Source organism: Antechinus flavipes, chromosome X, assembly GCF_016432865.1.
Source record: "Antechinus flavipes isolate AdamAnt ecotype Samford, QLD, Australia chromosome X, AdamAnt_v2, whole genome shotgun sequence".
Lineage (NCBI taxonomy): Eukaryota > Metazoa > Chordata > Mammalia > Dasyuromorphia > Dasyuridae > Antechinus > Antechinus flavipes.
This window is the reverse complement of record NC_067404.1, coordinates 59,470,842-59,490,463: the sequence shown is the minus strand read 5'-3', so window position 1 is coordinate 59,490,463 and position 19,622 is coordinate 59,470,842. Positions and strand designations below refer to the sequence as shown.

Below are 19,622 nucleotides of genomic sequence, written 5' to 3'. Positions count from 1 at the left end.
CCTTCCGTTACACCAAAATGTTGACCAGATCTCCTCCCTAACCCTTAGCTAAAATATAAGGGAGTTTGGGGGTAGATTGTAGAGCCTCGGAACAGCAAGGGGAGAGAATGAAATAGATGTTGAGGAGGGCAGACATCACACTGGGGAATTTTGGGACAGTCAGAGGACAGCATAAGGGCACAAGACACCTTGTGGGTGGACAGGAGCAAAAAGGAAAATCAAGACAATATTCAATTAGATAGTCCATCGATGTGGCAACCTCATATAGGACCCTGATGGATGGATTCTGGCCTTTGGTTTAGTCTGGGAGGTTGCAGAAAGAAAGATGGGAGGGCAAAACAAAACAAATTTCCTCTGCTTTTAAATGTTGCCCAGGGCTAGCCGCTAAAGAAATTTTGAGTTCTCTGTCATCAGGAGCTGATATGGAATGTCCGTTTTCTAGATTCCTCCATTTAGTTCCCTAATAGCCAAAAGAAATCAGTGAGTTTATCAGGAATTCACTGCATGGCCCTGCCCTGTGACCACCACCTGTTCTAGCTATTGATTTATCCAGCCAACTGGCTCCAACCATCTCTCATTGTTGTCAGATGGTCTGTTTGTCCACATTTTCCTGGATCCTGGAAGGCTGCTGCATGGTGCCCTGTGACTCTTAATATACATTCATCAAGTCCTGGAAACTAGATTAAAAACTCAGTTTTCTTCTAAACCCCAAATAAATCAAAGCCAGCTTGGAAAAGAGGATTTTAATCTTTTGACTTGATCCCTCAAAAATTGCTTAGGGATTTGCCATTTGCCAATTCTCCAGGAGACTTTAGATAGCATTGAAAATGAGGTGTTGGATTTGGTGTGAGATCAAACCTATACTAACAACTTTCTTAGGGGGATGAAGAAAATGCTTTTAGGGCTTACTCAAAGGAAAAGCAACAAGAAACTGAAGCAGTTGGCTAATTCAAATGTGTTTTATTACATCAAATGAACATTTAAAATCCAAGTCAGTCTAAGCAGAAATTAGAGTTTAAGCATCATTTTTATTTTCATGCGTAATTTAAAATTCCATTTGCTATATAAATATACATTCAGTCCATTGTCAATGGTTGGTTACATTTTTATTATGGACACATCATCAGGTCACTGCGGCAAGAGCCACTGCAGTTACTTCCTCACTGCCTAAAAAGACTCTATTCATTATCTGTGTCCTTTTCTCTCATCAAATCCTTTTATGCCTAGGCCGTTCAATTTCATGTGTTTGGCCCAATGGACAAATACATGCTCATTTATATACATATATATGTGTGTGTGTGTATATATATATATGTATATATATATGATATAGGTTTCATAAATCTGAAAGAAATGCATATTGAATAAGTTAGTTGCAAAAGAAGCAGGCATGTGGCAAAGAAACAAAGAAAAGACCAACTTGGCTTGGTTTTTTTGCTCTAAAAGTAGTAGGAGAGATGCATGTCCAGTCAGGTATATTGCTGTAAATGGCAAGAGCAAAGAAGATTTAGTTCTATCTGATTTTCTAACTTAGCCGCTATCTATATGTTTAGTGCCTATATTTACTCCGTAGCCGAGGTCTCCATTAGATAAGAAAATGAAGCACACACTTGCCAAGGCTACAGATCATGCAAAGATACAATAAATGTATGTTTTAAGAATGTTCTTTTAATATGATCCCCCCTCCCCTATCTCCCACTTAACCCCTGCTTTGAGCACAAATTCAGATGATTTTCAACTATAATGTGCCCAAGTTTTCAATCTGAATGTTGCTAGTAAGAAAAGTACACAAATATAAAGGTAAAATAAGCATGCACTTGAATACATCGGCATGTACTATGGTTTATATTGCAAGTATTCTGATCAGAAGAGCCAGTTACTTCAATAACTCTTCTTTCCTGCTCTTACACTAACACAATCTTTTTTGTTTTCACAAATACACACACAGAGACATACAAGCCAAATTTAGTTGGTCTGTGCCTTGCATGTAGTAGGTACTTAATTGTTATTGAATCGAATCTGTGTTCCCATTCAAATATTTCAATGAAAATAAAACTTTAAAATATATTCTTAGAGTCAGTTTAAAGATGGATGAAAACTGCTGATTTGATCTCCAAAAAACAGCCATTCAAAATTAATATAGGAACCACTAGCCTTTGTAGAGAAAGGGGAAAAACTAGCATGTAGCTGTAAGATGATAGTAAGATGATAGGCTTGATTTTCCATTTCCTGACTCAATTCTGTGATTCCAAGTCCAGTTGGGTTGTTCCACTTACCATTTGAATGAAAATCGCTAGATAACAAAGATTTCCCCTACTCATTCATTTCACATAGCAAAACTTGAGGAGAGCAAAAAATCTGGTACTCCCTCTGGATGTTATAACGGCATCAGACCTGTAGGTTTTGGAAAAAATGATGTGAGTTACTCCAAGAATCCGGGTCCTCCTTGAGGCAGGCAGAGTGTCACTAGTTTCTGTGATATTAGACTCAAAGTTGTTGCTCAGGATCTCAACATTGGGAAACTGTTGTATGACATGGAATGAATGCAAGAACTGTAGCATGGTTAGAGGTTGGATTCCAACATGAGTTCTCCCCCGTTAGTCATCACCTGCTCACTGAGTTCCTCCTGGATTGCTGGAAGAGAAGTCTTTGCTGTCAGTGGTGTTTCAGTCTTGAAAAGCGACTCCATTTTGATCTGGGTGTTAATATAGAGAGACTTCTGAAAGGACTCCAATGTGAAATAATAGATGAATGGGTCAAAGCAACAATTGAGTGTTGCAATGCACAGTGTAATGGGGTACATCGTTTTGGCAAACCTCTCCAAGGAGCAGTTGGTTATGGCTTGGGAGCGGACCAGAGCATACAGGAAGAGAATAGAGTTGTATGGCACAAAACAGACGATGAAAATGGCCACATGCACAATGATCATCTTCAACACTTTTTCTTTGTTGGTTCCAATCTGGGAGAGTGTTGCAGGTTTTCGGAGAGTTCTCAGTACCAAGGAAGAGCATGTGAGATTCAGGAGCAAAGGAATGATGAAGCCTACCACTTCAATGAATATCGTAATCTTGGACAAATAGGTCTTCCAGATGCGCTTGGAAAACCCCTCAAAGCAGGTTGTTGTGGAGTTGGAGACATTGGTTGTGGAGAACAAAGAGGCAGATATCCCACCACTGAGGACCAATATCCACACTCCTGCACAGACGATAGCAGAGTTTCTTCTTGTTCGGATAGTACGAGAGCGGAAGGGATAGACAATAGCAAGGAATCTGTCAACACTGATGCAAGTGAGAAAGAGCATGCTTCCATAGATATTGGTGAGAAAAGCAGTCCCAGAAATCTTGCAGAGGGTGTCACCAAAAGGCCAGTGTCTGTTGAAGTTATAAAAAATTTTAAATGGCAAGGTAAAAACAAAGAGCAGATCAGAGAGGGCCAGGTTGGTGATGAAAATGGCAGTCTCACTCCTCATTTTCATCCGACAGCAGAAAACAAAGAGGGACGCACAGTTTGTTATGAGACCAAGGATGAACACGACGCTGTAAACTGCGCCATTCAGATTGTACTTAAAAGAGTCATCAGTGAAACATGTTTGGTTGGTGCTGGAGTTTCCCATTCCAATTTCAGGCTGGGCTTCTGGAAGCTGCTGCAGTAGAATTCTGTGGTGTCCATACACTGGTCCGGAAGCCTTGGGGGGAGCTGAGGAGGTCAAGTGCTGCTTGAACCACCTGCCTGGCAAAAGGGTAACTTCTCTGGGACCTGAATATTGCAGAAAGATATTTTTCTCCTATATAAGACAAAGTGGAACCAGTTAGCACAGCAACCAATCACCTGGATTTCAATTACTATTGCAGGAGAGAAAAAAGATAAACTTCCTGTCTACCCAGGTTTGAAGAAACCATTAGCCAAGGCACTCATAAGCAACAGGGGTTCTGGTCTAGTTGAAAGTTTGAGCAAAAATATTCTTTATTATCACTATTGATAATAATCATCCTTTATAGTTTCAAACACTTAACAGTTTTCATCATTTTGCTTTATCAAATCTTCCCAACAACCTTGTGCAAGTGTTATCATTTTTGCTTAACAGATGGGAGAATGGAGCTCAGTTCAGAGACTTCAAATGATTTACCCAATTCCACATGACTAATTAGGAGCAGAGTTGAGGCCAGAACTTAGGTCTCTGGACCTTTCAGGATAGCTTTTTTCCTTCACTGTGTTTTGCTGCCCTTTCTAAAATATGTTTGCCTCTGGCCTTCTTTAGGACAGTGTACTAAACAAAACTAAATCATCAGTCAATGGAGAACCTGTACAGCCTCCAGATCTAAACATCAATGCCCACTGTGCAGGACTTGACATAGAAAAAGCACAGGAATTGTCTGGACAGACCCTATATTGATTCGAAGATGCATTCTGGAAGTAGCAATTTTGTTATTCTTTTTTTTTACTAAATCCTTGCCATGAGTTTATAGTCTTATCACCTGGCTTTCTCCTCAAAGTTAAGTCCTACTTAATTAAGGGTTCAGATTGATTGACATTTAACTGCCACAGTGTCTCCTTAGTTTTCTTTTTACTGGTCCAATATTATATATGAGAGATACCCTAAAAGACTGAAAAAGGAGGTGTTCTAGCTAGGATGTGAAAGTGAGCAATGATACTCTGGGAACGTTATTGCTAGTGTACTACAAGGCAATGGTGAGCCAAGGAGTGCTCAAAGAAAGAAGTGAAATCCAAGAGTCTCTAGTTCTTTTCCCATTATCTCCACCACCTCCAGGCCATTCATTGAACCTGTTGGAGTTTCAGTTTTTTCCTATGCACAATGTGGGGAATGGACTAAATGGTCTCTGAGAGTCCTTCTAGAACTAAATCTCTGATCCTTTGACTCTCCCAGCTGGTATCCCACACCTACAGTATCTCCTTACTTCCTGTTTTCGCAGTGTCCCCCCTCCTTCTGCTAGCCTCTAAACAGAGTTCACCCTAGCTGAGTAGAATGTAGAGGCTGATCCTTTGTGGACATTTATTCTTCAACCTTCTGCCTGCACCCTGCTTCCTCAGGAGTAGTGTTTCTTCATAGCGAAGTCACTGACTCAATCTTCATTGCTCAATATCTGTACATATTTTGAGGGGAATTTTTATTTATATTTATGAACTGTCTTAGCTTGAGAAGTGCTAAGGGAAGTGCTCCATAAGATACTGTGTGCACAGAGTTAGTTTTCAAGCCTTTGAGATGAGAAGCCTGTAGAAGAAAAGTGGTCTCTTTGTCCCACAGAGAAAACAAATGGATTTCATATGGATAATACCCTAATAGTAAAAACCATTCCTTTGAAATGTCTCTTTCTTATATTAATGACCAAAGAAATTTATGCCATAGACATTAGATCTAATCTAAACCTTTGTGTTGTGTCCTCTATCTCAAGATAAAGAAACTGAGGCTGGAGGGGGAGGTGATTTAGCTAAGATCACCCAGCTACTAAATGTCAGAGAAAAACTTGGACTCACATCTTCTGATTCCAAATCCATTACACCAAAATGCTCAGTCCCAAAAATTAGGTTAAAAAGACTTCTGCAGCTAAGCCAGAAAAAAAAGGGGGGGAACCCTTGCCTGGGCTACATAAGCCCACATTTTCCTAAAAATCAGTGCCCTATAGTTTGTATTGTCACCACCACACATGGAGGCTAGGACAGAGAATGAGATACTCAGCAATATAACCCAAAAGGTAGCATCCACTGTCTGGGAGGATTCGATTTTGACAGAAAGCAGGATAAGGGATTCGGGCATTATGATGGGAGAGAATATTAGAGGGAAAACAGAGCTCCAAGCCAAGGGTAGCCAAAAGCAAGGCAGCCCCAAACCCAACATTCTTCTGAGTGAGATAACATGGCAGAACAGGACACTGAAGGAGTAGCTTTTTTGTGCTTGGGACAACCAGTGGTTTTAGCAAGAACTCCCAAGGCATTTGTGCTTCTGTACTTTTGTACTGGGGTGTAGCTGAATAAGGCCTGGATTCAGTCAGAAGCCAAATGTTCAGATTTCCACCACTCGCTACCTGTGTGACCCTAAGCAAATGACCTTACCTTAGTAGCCTCAGTACAATGAGGTGATTGGACTAGGAAACTTTTAAGGTTCTTTCCTGCCAGCTATTTATCTTCCCAGTCACTTCTAAATCATACCACTTGCATTTCAACTATTCCCCTCCCACCTGAACCTTGGCTTCTGATCTTGGGATTTTGCCTTCTCCTCAGGAGAAGTCTCCAAACTACTTCTGACCTTTTCCAAAGCACGCTTAAGCATCCATACTCTCCCCCTTTTACTCCTTTTTAGCTCCCCTCTTACTCCTTTATGTTTTGTCTTCCCTTGTTTTCAGAAGAGTTCATTAAAGGCAAGGACTGTCTTCCATGCTTGTGCTTATATCCTCGGCATTAGCACAGTGGCTGACACCTAATAATCACTTAACAAACTGCTCTGTCATTCATTCATTCTTTTGGCCAGGTGTTTAAACCTAAAACTCTGGCCCACCTTCTTCCTCCTCTCCAAATTGCACCTTTCCACTTCCTTCCAAATGATTTCGTCCAGAAAGGAGATTGAATCCCCTTCACCTTTCATAAGTATAGCTTTCTTCAGTTAATGCTGTAACATTTTTCTTCCTCTTTTATTCTTTGATTCTTCTTCCAGGAAGAGACAGAGACACACAGGCAAGTAGGGTGTGTGGTAGATAGAGAGTGGGGGGTTAGCCACTTCAGCTCTCAGAGTCCCCAAAGAGTTGCTAAACAATTCTTAAGTCTGCATTAATGGAGAGAATTTCCTTTTGGTCCAGACCAAAATCAGCAGAAATAGATTACTTGCACTTACTAGGCTGCATTCACATGGGGATGTTCTGTCTCCCTACCCAAAGCATTGGCTCCAGAAGGGCAGGGTCTTCTATTTTTGCAAACCCCAGAATGCCTAGTAAAGAGTTTGTCCTGGAAAGGCACTCAACTAATATTTGTTACCTTGCTAAATTTGTCCTCTAAGTAATCAAACCCTGTAAGAGAGAAAAGAACACAGGCAAGAAAATAGTCTTTTCACAATTCTGAACTCAGAAAATGGGAGGGACACCCGTCTGCCAGCCAGCCTACTCTCCCTGCTGCAGCACATAGCACCTTGTCTGTCTAGCAGTAAGAGTGTGGTCCTGGGATTTTACCCAGATCATTAGCTGAGTTCTATTTCTGACTCAGTATGTAACTTGGCTATACCCTTCCTCTTCTCTGGATACATACCACCTATGTCCCCATCTTAGAGCTGGGTTTGAAAGGATTCGGTCAGACCTGTGGAAAACTTAGGAACCTGACAGTGAGCAATACTACCCAAGTGACATTTTCTAAACCTTCCCTGACACAATTTAACACTTATGTTGGCATTTCCTTTGCACCTCTGTCTCAATCCAAAAAGACACCGTTCTTCTTCAGCCTCCTTTCTATTTAGAAATCCTGTTTTTGAGTTTCAGCCAAAACTGGGATCGTGGGATTTTAGAGCTCACAATGTCATAGGGGTTTATGAGTCCAACCTTGTCCTGAGTCTGAGGAAACTGGACCTCACAGAGCAGAGAAATGACTTGCCCAGTGGTCATACAGGCAGTAATCAGCAGAACTGGGACTAGAACTCCAGGCTGAGAAAGATTTGAAGTTTCCTTCGAGGTTGCTTTTGGACTGAGAGGATATCAACCATTTCTGAAGCAGCTATCATGTACCACTGGGATAAACGATTTTCAGATAGCTCATTTGACCTCAAAGAAAACCAAATTCAGGGAAGACTGAATTCCCCTAAGGGTCCCTGGGATCTTTAGGGTGAGTCAGGGCTGGAAACAGAGCCTATGCAGCAGCTGGGACTTCATTCTGTTCTCAGCACCTGTCCTGGATTAAACCCATGTCCCTGGAATGGCTTGGGATTGAAGAGTTGTCTCAACATTAGAATAATAAGCTTACAGAGTCTTCTCCCTTCAAATACTACTTTCAGAGTCTCCACCCTTGGTACTATATTTGAGACCAGAGCACATTTGAGCTAAGGGACCTTTGAGCTAATTTAGTCCAGCAGAGGCAACTTGACATCCAGACAGGATAAGGGGCTTACCCAAAGTCACATAACCCGTTAGACAAAGATTGAAAACAGCCCTCTGGGCTTTTTCTATCCTTAGGGAACACGTCTAAGCTAACTGAACAGAATGGAGCAAGAGTCAATATTTCTTGTATGGTTTTGGAAGAGACTTATCCCTGTACCTTTGGCACTTCTCTGAAATATCCAACAGCCATGGAGAGCCCAGGGAGACCCAAAGGTGCCTTTTATTTGCGGCCCAGCCCTGCCAGCCCATGATGCTCAGTGGTGTTCTCTGCTCTACCAGGGTTGGACTTTGCAGATGGAGAACTCTGGAAGGAAGGGTATTTATTCACCCCAGGGAAAAAATAAGGCCTCTATAAGCTGGATTCAAGGAATGGCTTTTGCTTGTGAAGGAGGTAGAACATAGTTACCACTAGGGCTTTTCATAAATGGTTAACAGATTGTACAGCAGACAGAGGCAATGGGCCAACATTTGTGCTTCACATGAGTTGCAAAAGAAAAAAAAATTATATGCACACACACATTTATGCCGTGTTTTTACAGCCAATTATTCCCACAATTAATCACTTGGTGAGTTCAGTTCATCAGAGAGATGCTTTTCTATTGACAATGGGCAGGAAGCAGGTCAGCTGAAGGTGGACCAAGAAAATCCAACCCAAAATGAATCTTTAACTTTGACCCACACATATGGACTCAATTCAGACAGCTCATTGCAGGTACTCCCATTTTCCACTCTTTCTTTTGATTTTTAACAATAATGAAGTATGCTAAACTTGGGATCTCCCCAACTTCTGCAGAATATTTAGCCTCTCCTCAGTTAATAAATCAATCTCTGCAGTTTACAGGGTGGGAACTTTCCAAAGGGTACCTTAAAAGCAGAGTTTTCTGCCATTTTACTCACAGGGTTGTGATGAGGAGCAAATGAGATAATATTTGTAAAAAGTGCTTAGCGCAATACCTGGCACACTGTAGGTACCATATAGAAGTGATTATTCCCTCTCTCACTGTCTGCACACAAAGTGCCATGAGCAGAATTAATCAGAGCCTGGGAAACCAAGTCCCAGAAGGTGGAGGAAACCTGAAGTCTCTCCCACTGATTCATTTTGAATAGGATTTGCTCAGCTTTGAGTGGTTCAGCTCTCTCCAGTATTTCCTCTTTCTAATCTGGTGGAAGTGTATGAAACTTGACACAATAGAGTCCAGCACTTCCTCTGACACCATTGTATTCTTGCCTATAAATACTAAATAGTGTTGGGAGCTAAGGAATACCCAAATGCTGTGAAAATCCAGGGAGTTCCACAAGATCCTGGACAAGGGATGGTAAAGCATCAGGTGCAGTAGAACAGTAGAAAGCTGAAAATTGACAAGATTAGGACATTTCCCAGATCAAAGCCAAGGCATGTCCACTACCGAAGTTCAGCTTGTATTATTCTTTGGTTGATATTTCAGAAGAATATCTCAAACATGGCCTAGTTATATGTACACACACCACATGGAGAAAACTGCTAAAGGCTTCAGTTCACAATTGAGCTAGGATCCCTATCAGCTCAAATTCTAGGCAACTCTCATTTTGTGCTAAATGCTTCACTTGTTCAACCTGGTTTCTATGTTCCAGAAGATCTCCTGGGAGAGCTGAGAGGTATTTCCTGTAAATGGTGGCTTCCCCAGGCTAGATCTGGTTTGCATTGCCCTCCTGGCTCTTCTCCCCGCCTCCCCAAATCTATTTTATTTAACTAGAGTGCTGGGCTGACTGGGCCCCTGATCCAATCAGATTCTATCTACCCCGTCCCAAAGGCCAAGCTGATTTTCCCTCCTCTTTTGACCAAAAGTGGCTTCACTTCCCCAATAACTCTTCACCCACTGACCTGGTCCATCACTTGGAAAAGAAGAGGGACGACTGCTCCAAAGCAGCGGGCCAAAGAATTGCATCAGCCTCCTTTCAGTAATGTAGTCTTTTGCCCCAACTTGGTTAGGAAGTAAAGTGATTGCTCAAGCTACAGCTTTAGCATTGTCTTGGGCCTCGAGACTTGGTATCTCATCACAATAGAGGGGCTAGAGGCTTTAGGGGAATTCCTGGACGCACTCATTTCCAAATTCTGCACTCTACCTCTATATCAGCTGGGAATTCTGCTTTGTTTCTTACCGCCTCCAAACTGTCCAGATAAGTTTAACAGTTTTTCATTTGGACATTTAATTATCAAATATTCATGTGCACTGATGCAAGGGGACATGAGTACGGACCAAGGGGGCTGAGACTCTAAAGATGTGAGTACCTTGTGTATGTATGTATGATAGCAAATTAGACTGAGGAATCAAGATTTACAATAATACCTCACATTTCTATTAGCTTCATTAACTGAATCACAAGAAATAATAAGATCATTTTGTTCTGTCCTGGGTCTGGGGGTGGCATTGCCTTGAATAATTCTGAATGGCTGATTAAGGAAAGAAGGCAGAGAATGAAATGGAGAATCTGGTAAGATACCAAATAGGAGACTGACATCACCAGAGTTTCAGCCCACTGTAGGTACCGGTTGTTATAATACTTTGGCAAGTGACCTAAAATGTTAATGATATGCAGGTACATCTATAAAATTGTAGGAACCGTGACTAGCAGCACCCTCTGAGAAGTGCTGTGAGGTAAATGAGGGAGACTCCCTATCTAAGGTGAATTTGTGTTTTTCATAGATGTTATTGACTTATAATGTATACATTACCATGGGCTCTCATTAGTGTCTGGATATGTGTTGGTCATTTTTTTTAAATGTTGCTTTTGGTCCCAACCTGATTTCATCCTTTTGGGAAAGTCTTAGTGTGGAAAGTCCCTCTACTACTGTAGAACAATAACCCTTTTGTAACTTCAAATTATAGAAAGTTGCTTGGGGCACAGAGAGGTTCAATGAGTTCCCAGGGTCATCCAGGCAGTGTGTGTCAAAGGCTGGGATAGAAGGAACCCAGACCTTCCTGATTCTTACTGTACTACCTGCACCAGGCTGCTTGTCAGATGACAGAGCACGCCTAATCCCTACAATGGGATTCTTTTGTCCGCTCTGATGTTCTCCCCAGTACCTTGCTGTGCTGTGAAGAGGACCCCAAGCGCCCGAAGGCTCATCCTGCCCAGCTGGAAAAGCCTCAAGTCTGGCTCTGGAGCTGAGCCATGTGTTTTTTATCAGAGAACCAGCTGGATTTAGTGCCGGCTCTTGATCAGATTAGCTGAGGAGTGGTAAATTTGGGCTATACCCCCCAGGTGGTGTGACAGCGCAGAGGTTTGGGATCTGAAGCACTGGTGGGAGTGGACAGCTACTTTAATGAACAGGTTGATCTGTAAGATTCAGAGCCAGGAGAGATATTAGATGTCATACAGTCCAACTTTCTCATTGTACAGAGAGGCCTGAGGAGGGCAAGTAACTTGACCAAAGTCATCCGAGCAGCCAAGCGGCAGGGCCCAGATGGGCCCTCTGACAGCACATGCCCAGATCCGGCTCCCTTTCTGCCGCCTCCGACATTGCCTAAATAGCCTGTTTGCCAGAGCCGCTAGGATGCACCATGGTCAGCTCCTCCTCCAGCCAAGGAGTTATACCTGAGTCAGAGTCAGGGCTTTAGAGTCAGCTAGGACCCAGAACAGAAGACAGAGTTCATGTTTACAGGACTTTAATCAAAGAGAAGAATTACCGTAGGGATCCAGTAAGACGTGGGGACCCTCTGAGTTGTTTGCTGCAGAAGCGAAGGGTGTTCGGGCAGATTCTCCAAACCTGTTCACTTCAATAGCTGGGGCTGTATTGGCACTCAGGCCTTGGCTGAAGATTCTAACAGTTCTTGGCTCTAAAGAATCTGAAATTTTTGTGAGAAATACCCAGTGAAAAAGAAATGCACAAGTGGTTTTCTTGGAAATTCACATCTTTTAAGTGCCATATTCCCTTTCACACTGACACCCCACAGAGAAACTGTATTATAAATATCCCTCTTTTCTCCTGATGTGAATTTGCTGGTGATAGTGATCATTCCTGATCCCCCTTTCCCTCCAACACATGTTCTATTCTGGCCATATAGAGATATAAGTGTGAGGAGAGGAAGGAGAGCCAACTCAGGTGAAGGGGAAGGTGGGGAGGAACAGGCTGTGCTGGAACCCCCATGGCCCATCGACCCCAGGCCTGCTTTCTTCCCTAAGACCTGCCACATCCCCACATGGAAAGAGTAACTGGTCATGAAGAAAGAGTATTCCAAGAATGGTCCAAATTGTTATTTGAATTTACTGATGTGGATATTTGCTCCCACAATGTAACCTAGTCTCTCTGTACATGTTCAGCCTGCTCAACTCTTGTCCATATCCTTCCAGAAATTTGCCATAAGGGTCTACCCAATGTGCTGAAAATCCTTCCCTGTGTTTTCTTGACATTACAAGAATATCATAGAACATATAGTCTATCTAGAAACTTGCTATCCTTCACTCTTATCACATAACTAACAGATGATTCTAATTTTTTAAAATTGTGAGTAATTGTGAAGCCTCAGTTAACAAGAATATTTAATTTACCAGAAGACCCCATTCTGGGATGACTTCAAATATTTGGGAAAAGACACGGTTTAGCAAAAATAACTCTGACTCAGAAAAGTTTGATTCCTGATTTGCTCAATGACGCTTCCTTTCTCTGGTCCTCAGTTTCTTCATCAGTAAAAGGTGGAGGTTGAACTAGATGATTTTTATCGTCCCTTCTAGCTCTTGATATATTCTAGGTTCCAGTTCTAAGGTTTCATCTGGCATTGACATTCTCAACTATTGTATGAAGGCCAAATGAAAAAAAAGAAGTGGGAAAGAAGAAGGGAGGGGAAAGCCGCACCCTGCCATGGGATTAGCACACTATTCCTCCCTGCAAGAGAATGTAAAACCTCCAGAAATGTTCAGATTCCCAGATGAGTATAAAGATTTCTTCATTTCTTAAAAGGACTAGGAGTGAGGTATATCCTTCCCTTTATACTATACCATTACTGACTTGAATGAACCATAAAAAATGAATGGCTGATTGCATGCTCCACGATTAATAATTTACAACTTTCCTTGGAGCGTTTAAAAAATACATACTTCCAAAGTGAGTTGATTACCTGAGTTGGGTTGATCAGAATAGATTTGTTTTAAGTCCCTGAAATCCCAGTCTCAGAATAGCACGAGACCGTACCATAATGTGTAAGCGCCTTCTTCCTTTCTTTTACTGCCTTAGAAATACTCACCATTCCAATACTCCTCTGGTTATAGAAACTAGGGAAGGTGATATCCTGGTCATTCCCCCACAAGACACAACAAACATTTATGTGAGTGTCAATTGTATGCAGAGAACAATTGTAAAACTGAGTACCCTATGGGAAGAGCCCCGTAGCTGAGAGTCTATACTGATTTTTAACACATCCTAGTTGTATCAAGGTTGGTGAGGCAGGTATTCTTAAATACTTTGTCAGTGGCCCACTTTGGCAGAGAATGCCTTGAAGGCTACATGCTCCCTCCTGTCGATTCAGGAAGATTAGTATTGCTGTGAATGAGGCTTAAGACCATATTTGAAGGGTTTTTTTCAATATGCAAAGCCAATTATTCATCAGGCCAGATATCACCACATGGACACTATCATGCCATAAGCATGAAGATTACATCCTTTTATGTCCAGCCACCCAGAGAAGCTTCTCTGGGGACCAAGCCACTGAGAATCATTACTCAAAGCCTAAGTCTGCTTAGCAGCCAATAATCCTTTTGGTGAGGAATTAATCCAGGGGGAACAGCTCATCAAGTGGCCAATTTACTAGTCATTTAATTATTTCCAAAGAGGTGACACTCCTTGTACAGAGGGCTCCAGATTGGCTATTAGTGAGCCAAAGAGATTAGGCTCACAAGCTGCTTTATCTAAAATTCCTTCTCTAGCATGTGTATAGACACTAGAAAATGAGGAGGAAAAGCATTTTTGTCAAATAAGACACAAAAAGCTGGCCTGTTGTATTTGACCTTGAAGAGTATTCCAACTGTCTACAGGATACTCATTCGAGACTCTTTGATAATCTGGTCCTAACTACTCACCTGTACAAAATCTGTTTCAGCCAGGCTGATTTCCTTGTCTCCAAGCACCCCATGAACACCATCTCACACCCCTATACTTTTGTTCATGCTATTCTGCTTAGAATTCCCATAACCCAACCCACATCACCGGATCAACTCTTATCCGTTTTTAAAGCTCTAGTTCAAAGTGCTATTACTGAGCACCCAAGGACCCTTCCTTGATTTCTTCAACCATAGAATTTCAAGCTAGATAGAACCTTATAGGTAATCTACCTTGCTCCCCAACTTTAGGAGAAAGAAATTGAAGCCCAGGATGGATTTACCAGAGTTCACAGAGTTAGCATAAGCAGCCATGGCACCCAGGTATTTGAACTATATTTATTACAGTGATCTCCCTCTCTCCTTCTCCACCCCTCCCTCCTTGTCTGTCTGTCTCCCATCTCCTTTTCTTCTTTCTTCTCACTTCCTTAAAATCTTACATCTATCATGACTCATACGGTTCTTACAATTTTATATGCGTATAATTTGCTTTTCTTTCTAGAAGGTAAGCTCCTTGAGAGCAAGTAATTTATCCTATTTATCTTCAGGTCCCCCCTCAGACTAGAAGTTTTGACTGATTACCTGATATTCTGACTCTTAAATGTCCTGTTGATGATGTAAGACCATCAGCCTAGCAGTCAGAAACCTTGTAAGCTATCTCTATGTTTGAGCTGTATACCATTCTTATCAGCTCCACTAGCAGTAGACTTGCCCCTGTATCTGGACATGTCCTTCGGCTGTCCAATCTAGCACTGCTTTTCTTTGTTCATAAGTCCCTGAGTCTATATTAGGATCCTTTTGTTAGCCAGCCTTCAAATCTATAGACCTTCTCTCTTCCAGAGAATCTATCACCTTCCTTCAAAAGATGAAGTCACTCTTCACCCACTCTGAAGGAGACAAAAGAGAGCAAACCCTTTTATGTAGTAACAAGTAAAGATTTTCAGACATTTCTTATCTTTTGGAGGATGCTAGCCCCTATCTCTCTTTGCCAATATTCACCCAGTGAGGTAGGTGGTCTTAGTTATCTCTGTTTTAGAGAGACGAAGGGACTTGCCCACAGACATTAACCATAGAGAGACAAGGTGGAATTATGGAAAGGACCCTGGATTTTCATTTGGAAGCTCTGAATTCAAATCCTGGCTCTGCTACTTCTTAGCCATGTGGGCTTGCTCAAGCCACTCTTTCTCTAGACCTCAATGTCTTTCCCTGTAAAATGAGGAATTTGGATTAAATCATCTCTAAAATCCCTTCCAGCTCTCAGCCTCTGCTTCCAAGGCTAAGATTCTTTGTTTTAGACCAAGCAGCCTCCCTGAAAACTGAGCCTAATTTCCCCCTGAGGTCAATGACCAAAGGCTAAGCTTCGAGTTTTCACAAGTCTCATTCTCCCACACAAGTCAAGGGCATGAACATAGGAACATGAGCAGAATGATACTTACACAGTTGTGGCCCTGACCTCACCACCATAACAGCAACAGCAACCCCCCAAGTTTTCCTCAAAGAGGGAGCCATCTGGCTTCAGATTCGTCTGGGTATTTTTGAACTCCCAGCCCCATCCTTCTCTGCTTTTCGAAGGCTGCCTTAAATTTTTGAAGCTAGTGATTTTATCAGCTGACCAAATACCCTCCTAGCAGGGATCTGATTTTTAGCTTATGACAAGTTAAAAGACTTCACGGGGTATGTGAGTGTGTGTATGGGGGGGGGGGGGGGCTACTTTTGAATGTGTCTCGAGCTCCCTGAAAGGGCAGAGCTTTTGGCTCCGATCTCTAGTTGTTGTCTTTATGCTAGTTAGGAAGGAGGGGTTGGTATGATGAGGCTGGCTGAGATGGTGAATGAGCCCACCAAGCTTTGAGCCATCTCTCCGTAGGGATTGTTTGGCCGCTTCCCCCACTGAAATCTTGCCGAATTAAATGGCCAGAATGCCCTGCGAGCTAATACGGGAGAATGCAGATCGACTCAGAAGGAGCTTGGCCACGAAGAACGGTAGAAGTAAAAACCCAGGAGTGGTTTTCTCAGCAAGGAGTAATACTGCCCCATCCATTACCCAGGCTCTGGCTTTGTTCTTGAATTAGGCATCTTAGTCATTTCATTCCAAACAGCTCGTCACATTTACCCAAGATACAGGTTTTCATTGGACACGGATGAGACCGTATTGATGAATGATTCGATTTGCTGGCTGTCCCATTCCCATAAATCCCTCAGCCTGATGCTAGTCTTACGTACAGAAATCCGAAAAGAGACCTCTTCCCCAAAGGCAACTTCTGAGCTCGAGGATAAAAAGGGGACCGTCACCCAGAGCAACAGGAGTTTTTAAAGTGCTAGACACGGAGATGCCTTTAATCTTGCTGGCAAGGTACATGCTGTCTTCATTCCTAGGCAACTAGCAGCTTCCCGGGCCGTTTACAAAAAGTCCTCAGAACCCTAGGGTAGTTTCATTACATCCCCGCAGAAACGAATGAAATCGACGGGTTGTTGCAGGGGAGCCTCGGGGCCCTGTACGCTCCGAGAGGCAGGGCGCCCACTGAGCACAGCCCCCCTCCCAGCCCCACTCCCAAACAGCAGACTCAAGAAGACTTACCCCGAGTGAGTGTGGGCTAGCTAAGAAAGTACGTTCCTGGCTGCAGACGGCTAGCTAGCAAGCTCTAGGTGCCCCGCTCCTACGGCAGGCTCTTTCAAAGTGCGTGCCTTTCTCCATGTCCTCCGGCGCAAAGCAACGAACGAAGGCAGCCCCAGCTGGGTCGCTCCCAGCTTCTCACTGCCGAGCGCTCATCCTCGGAGCGGGCAGGCGGGGGCGGGGGCCATTGCTCGCCCAGCCTTTGTTTAGGCACCGAGGCTCCGGAATGCCAGAGCCGGCGTGCCTTTGGCAAACAGGACACAAGAAAGGGCCCAATGTCTGGGGAAGAAACCGAGGGGCCGGGGAGCACTTGGGGGTCTCAATAGGAAATGCTTGCCATTGGCTCAGGAGGTCTCGTTGGGAGCCCAGAGCCCGCCCAATCCCCGGGGCTGCAGCCGCGCTCGGCTCCGCTCCCGAGTCACCAATCACTGCGCTGCCGAACTCAGCGCGCTGGCCTCCCAGCTCACTGCCCAGGAAAGGCCGGAATTGGCAGCTTAAGTGCCACTTGACAATGGCTAAAGCTTCTCTCCCGGCCAATTAATGGGCAGAGAGAGCCTGTGTCCCGTGCAACGGGGTTGCCTCATCCGGAGCAGCCTAATGAGGAGTGAGGAGCGAAACGATTGAGTGCTGGGAGGCTGTGTCGGGGTACTTACCGGCCCGTCTCTTCGGAAAGAAAGAGGGAGGAGAAAGAATGAAAGAGAAATAGAAAGCACAAAAAGGAGAAGAAAGAACACGGAAAAAAGAGGGGCAAAGGCCACAAGGACAAAACGCTCCAGGAAAAAAAAAACGCAGAAAGATTGAAGGAAAGGGGGGAGCGGAAGGGGCCACGGATGGAAGAAAGGGGGGGGAGAATAAAGGGAAAAGGGGAGCAAAACAAGAAAGAAGTTTTGACGGGTACTTACTGTCTTAAACTTGGGAATACCACCGTTGGAAAAGCACCTCGGTCCCAGGGGCCACATGTACACCTTCTCCAGGAAAACTGCTCCGATTCTGAGGCCAGAGGAGGGCCACCCCTCTTCTTAAGTAGTTGGCTGAGAGGAAGTCTAATTAGCCGAAAGGCTCAGGGGCTTGCTAGTGACCAAAGTAAAGGGGACAGATGAAACCTGTTTATAATGGAATGATCTCCAACTATATACTTCCTCCCCTCAGTATTTTCTGCTGCTATAGGTTGCTGACTGGGTCGTCCACGCTTCTAATGTTATCCTCCCACCTCCTTTCCTTCCTCCTTCCCTCCCTCCCTCCCTCCGTTCCTCCTTCCCTCTCCCTTCTGCATCCCCCCTCTCGGTTGAACACTGTTAGAGAACTGTACCCAGCCATCTGCAACTTCATTTCTAGCCTGTCCCTCCACCAGCCTCCAGCACCCCTCTCCCCTCCCCCTTCTCTGGCATGAAACATTCCAACCAGGGGTAGGATGCTTTCTTTCCTTCTCTGGGTAGATCCCTGCCCCAGGAGCATCGGGAGGGGGAAATCCTCTATCTGCTTCTCAAATCCAGCTTTAGCCAATTAGCTGCCTTCCAAACAGGACATGTTTCTCTTTGTTTACCCGGCCTTTTCCCTCAGTTCTCTTGGGTCTCTTCTCACTGGGAGTCAAGGCCGGGTCCAGAAGTCATTTTTAGTGAGACTGACACTAACTCGACACCTCTTGACTGATGATAGAAGGCACTGCAAAACACTCTGTCTGTCCCTTGGTCTCTGCTCCCTCTGAATTACCCTCTCCTCCACTTTCCATTTCTGTCCCTAACATGGCTTATAGGTCGTCTATCTCTTTTTCTGCCTCCTCTCAATCTTTCCTTGGTGTTTACTATGTATCTAGTCCTATTCTCTGTGCCACAGTGTACCCAAAGAATAATAAACTCCCACAGGCAGCCCAGAGTAATGATACAGTGGATTTGGATCCAGAGGTTGGGGGTTTGAATCGATGCTCTGCCATGTACTCCCTTTGAGAACTTGGACGAATCACTTTCCCTCCCTGAACCTCAGTTTCCTCCTCAGTACAAGGTAGATATTGAATTCAATGACTAATGTGATCCCTCCTAGGACAAAATTCTATGTGCTACCAGTATGACCAAGGTTTTCTTACTGAGCCTAGGGAAGAGACAGCATTGTGCTGGGGCAGAGCATACAGACAGGAAGGGGAGGCAGGAGACTTGGGTTTGAGTCCCAGCCCTGCCATTTACTGTCTGTATGACCTCATTCTCATCCGAGTCACATTACTTGAGCCTTACTGTCTTTCTTCATCAGTGAAATAGGGGCATAAGATGTTCAGGTACTTTGTAACCATAAAAACCACTTTAGAATTGTCCTTCCAATTAACATGTAAAGATAGTGTTCATCATTCCTTTTTGTAAAATTTTGAGTTCCAGATTTTTTTCTCTCTCCCTCTCTTACCCCTCTTCCTCTAAGACAACAAGCAAAGTAGGTTCTAGATCTACGATCATTTTAAGCATATTTACATATTAGTCATGTTGGGGAAAAAATAGGAACAAAAGGAGAAAACCACGAGAAAGAAAAAGTGAACAAAAAAGGTAAAAACAGTATGCTTTGATCTACTTTCAATCTCCATAGTTCTCTCTCTAGATGCAAGAAGCATTTTCCATCACAAGTCTGTTGAAATTGTCTTGGATCACTGTATTGCTACAAAGAGCTAAGTCTGTCATAGTTGATCATCACATATCTTGCTGTTTCCGTGTATGGTATTCTCTTGGTTCTGTTCATTTCACTCAGCATTACTTCATGTAAATCTTTCCAGGCTCTTCTGCTGTCAGCCCACTCATCATTTCTTATAGAACAATACTATTCCATTATATTCATATACCGTAACTTATTCAGACATTCCCCCAACTGATGGG

At 43.5% G+C, this 19,622-nt stretch overlaps 1 protein-coding gene across 2 annotated transcripts; it reads right to left on the bottom strand.

Annotated features, from left to right (window-relative positions):
• Positions 1-940: 940 nt before the first annotated feature.
• Positions 941-17,959, bottom strand: LPAR4 (lysophosphatidic acid receptor 4). Of its 2 annotated transcripts, none has more exons than XM_051968367.1 (3): positions 17,676-17,959; positions 11,759-11,917; positions 941-3,784 (listed from the first exon to the last, which is right to left on the bottom strand). In XM_051968367.1, exon 3 carries the CDS (start codon positions 3,611-3,613, stop codon positions 2,564-2,566), a length of 1,050 nt encoding a protein of 349 aa, XP_051824327.1. In that variant the 5' UTR covers positions 3,614-3,784; positions 11,759-11,917; positions 17,676-17,959; the 3' UTR covers positions 941-2,563. The 2 variants fall into 2 exon arrangements, with proteins under 2 accessions (XP_051824327.1, XP_051824326.1); XM_051968366.1 differs by lacking the exon at positions 17,676-17,959 and adding an exon at positions 16,738-17,245.
• Between the last annotated feature and the right edge of the window lie 1,663 nt (positions 17,960-19,622).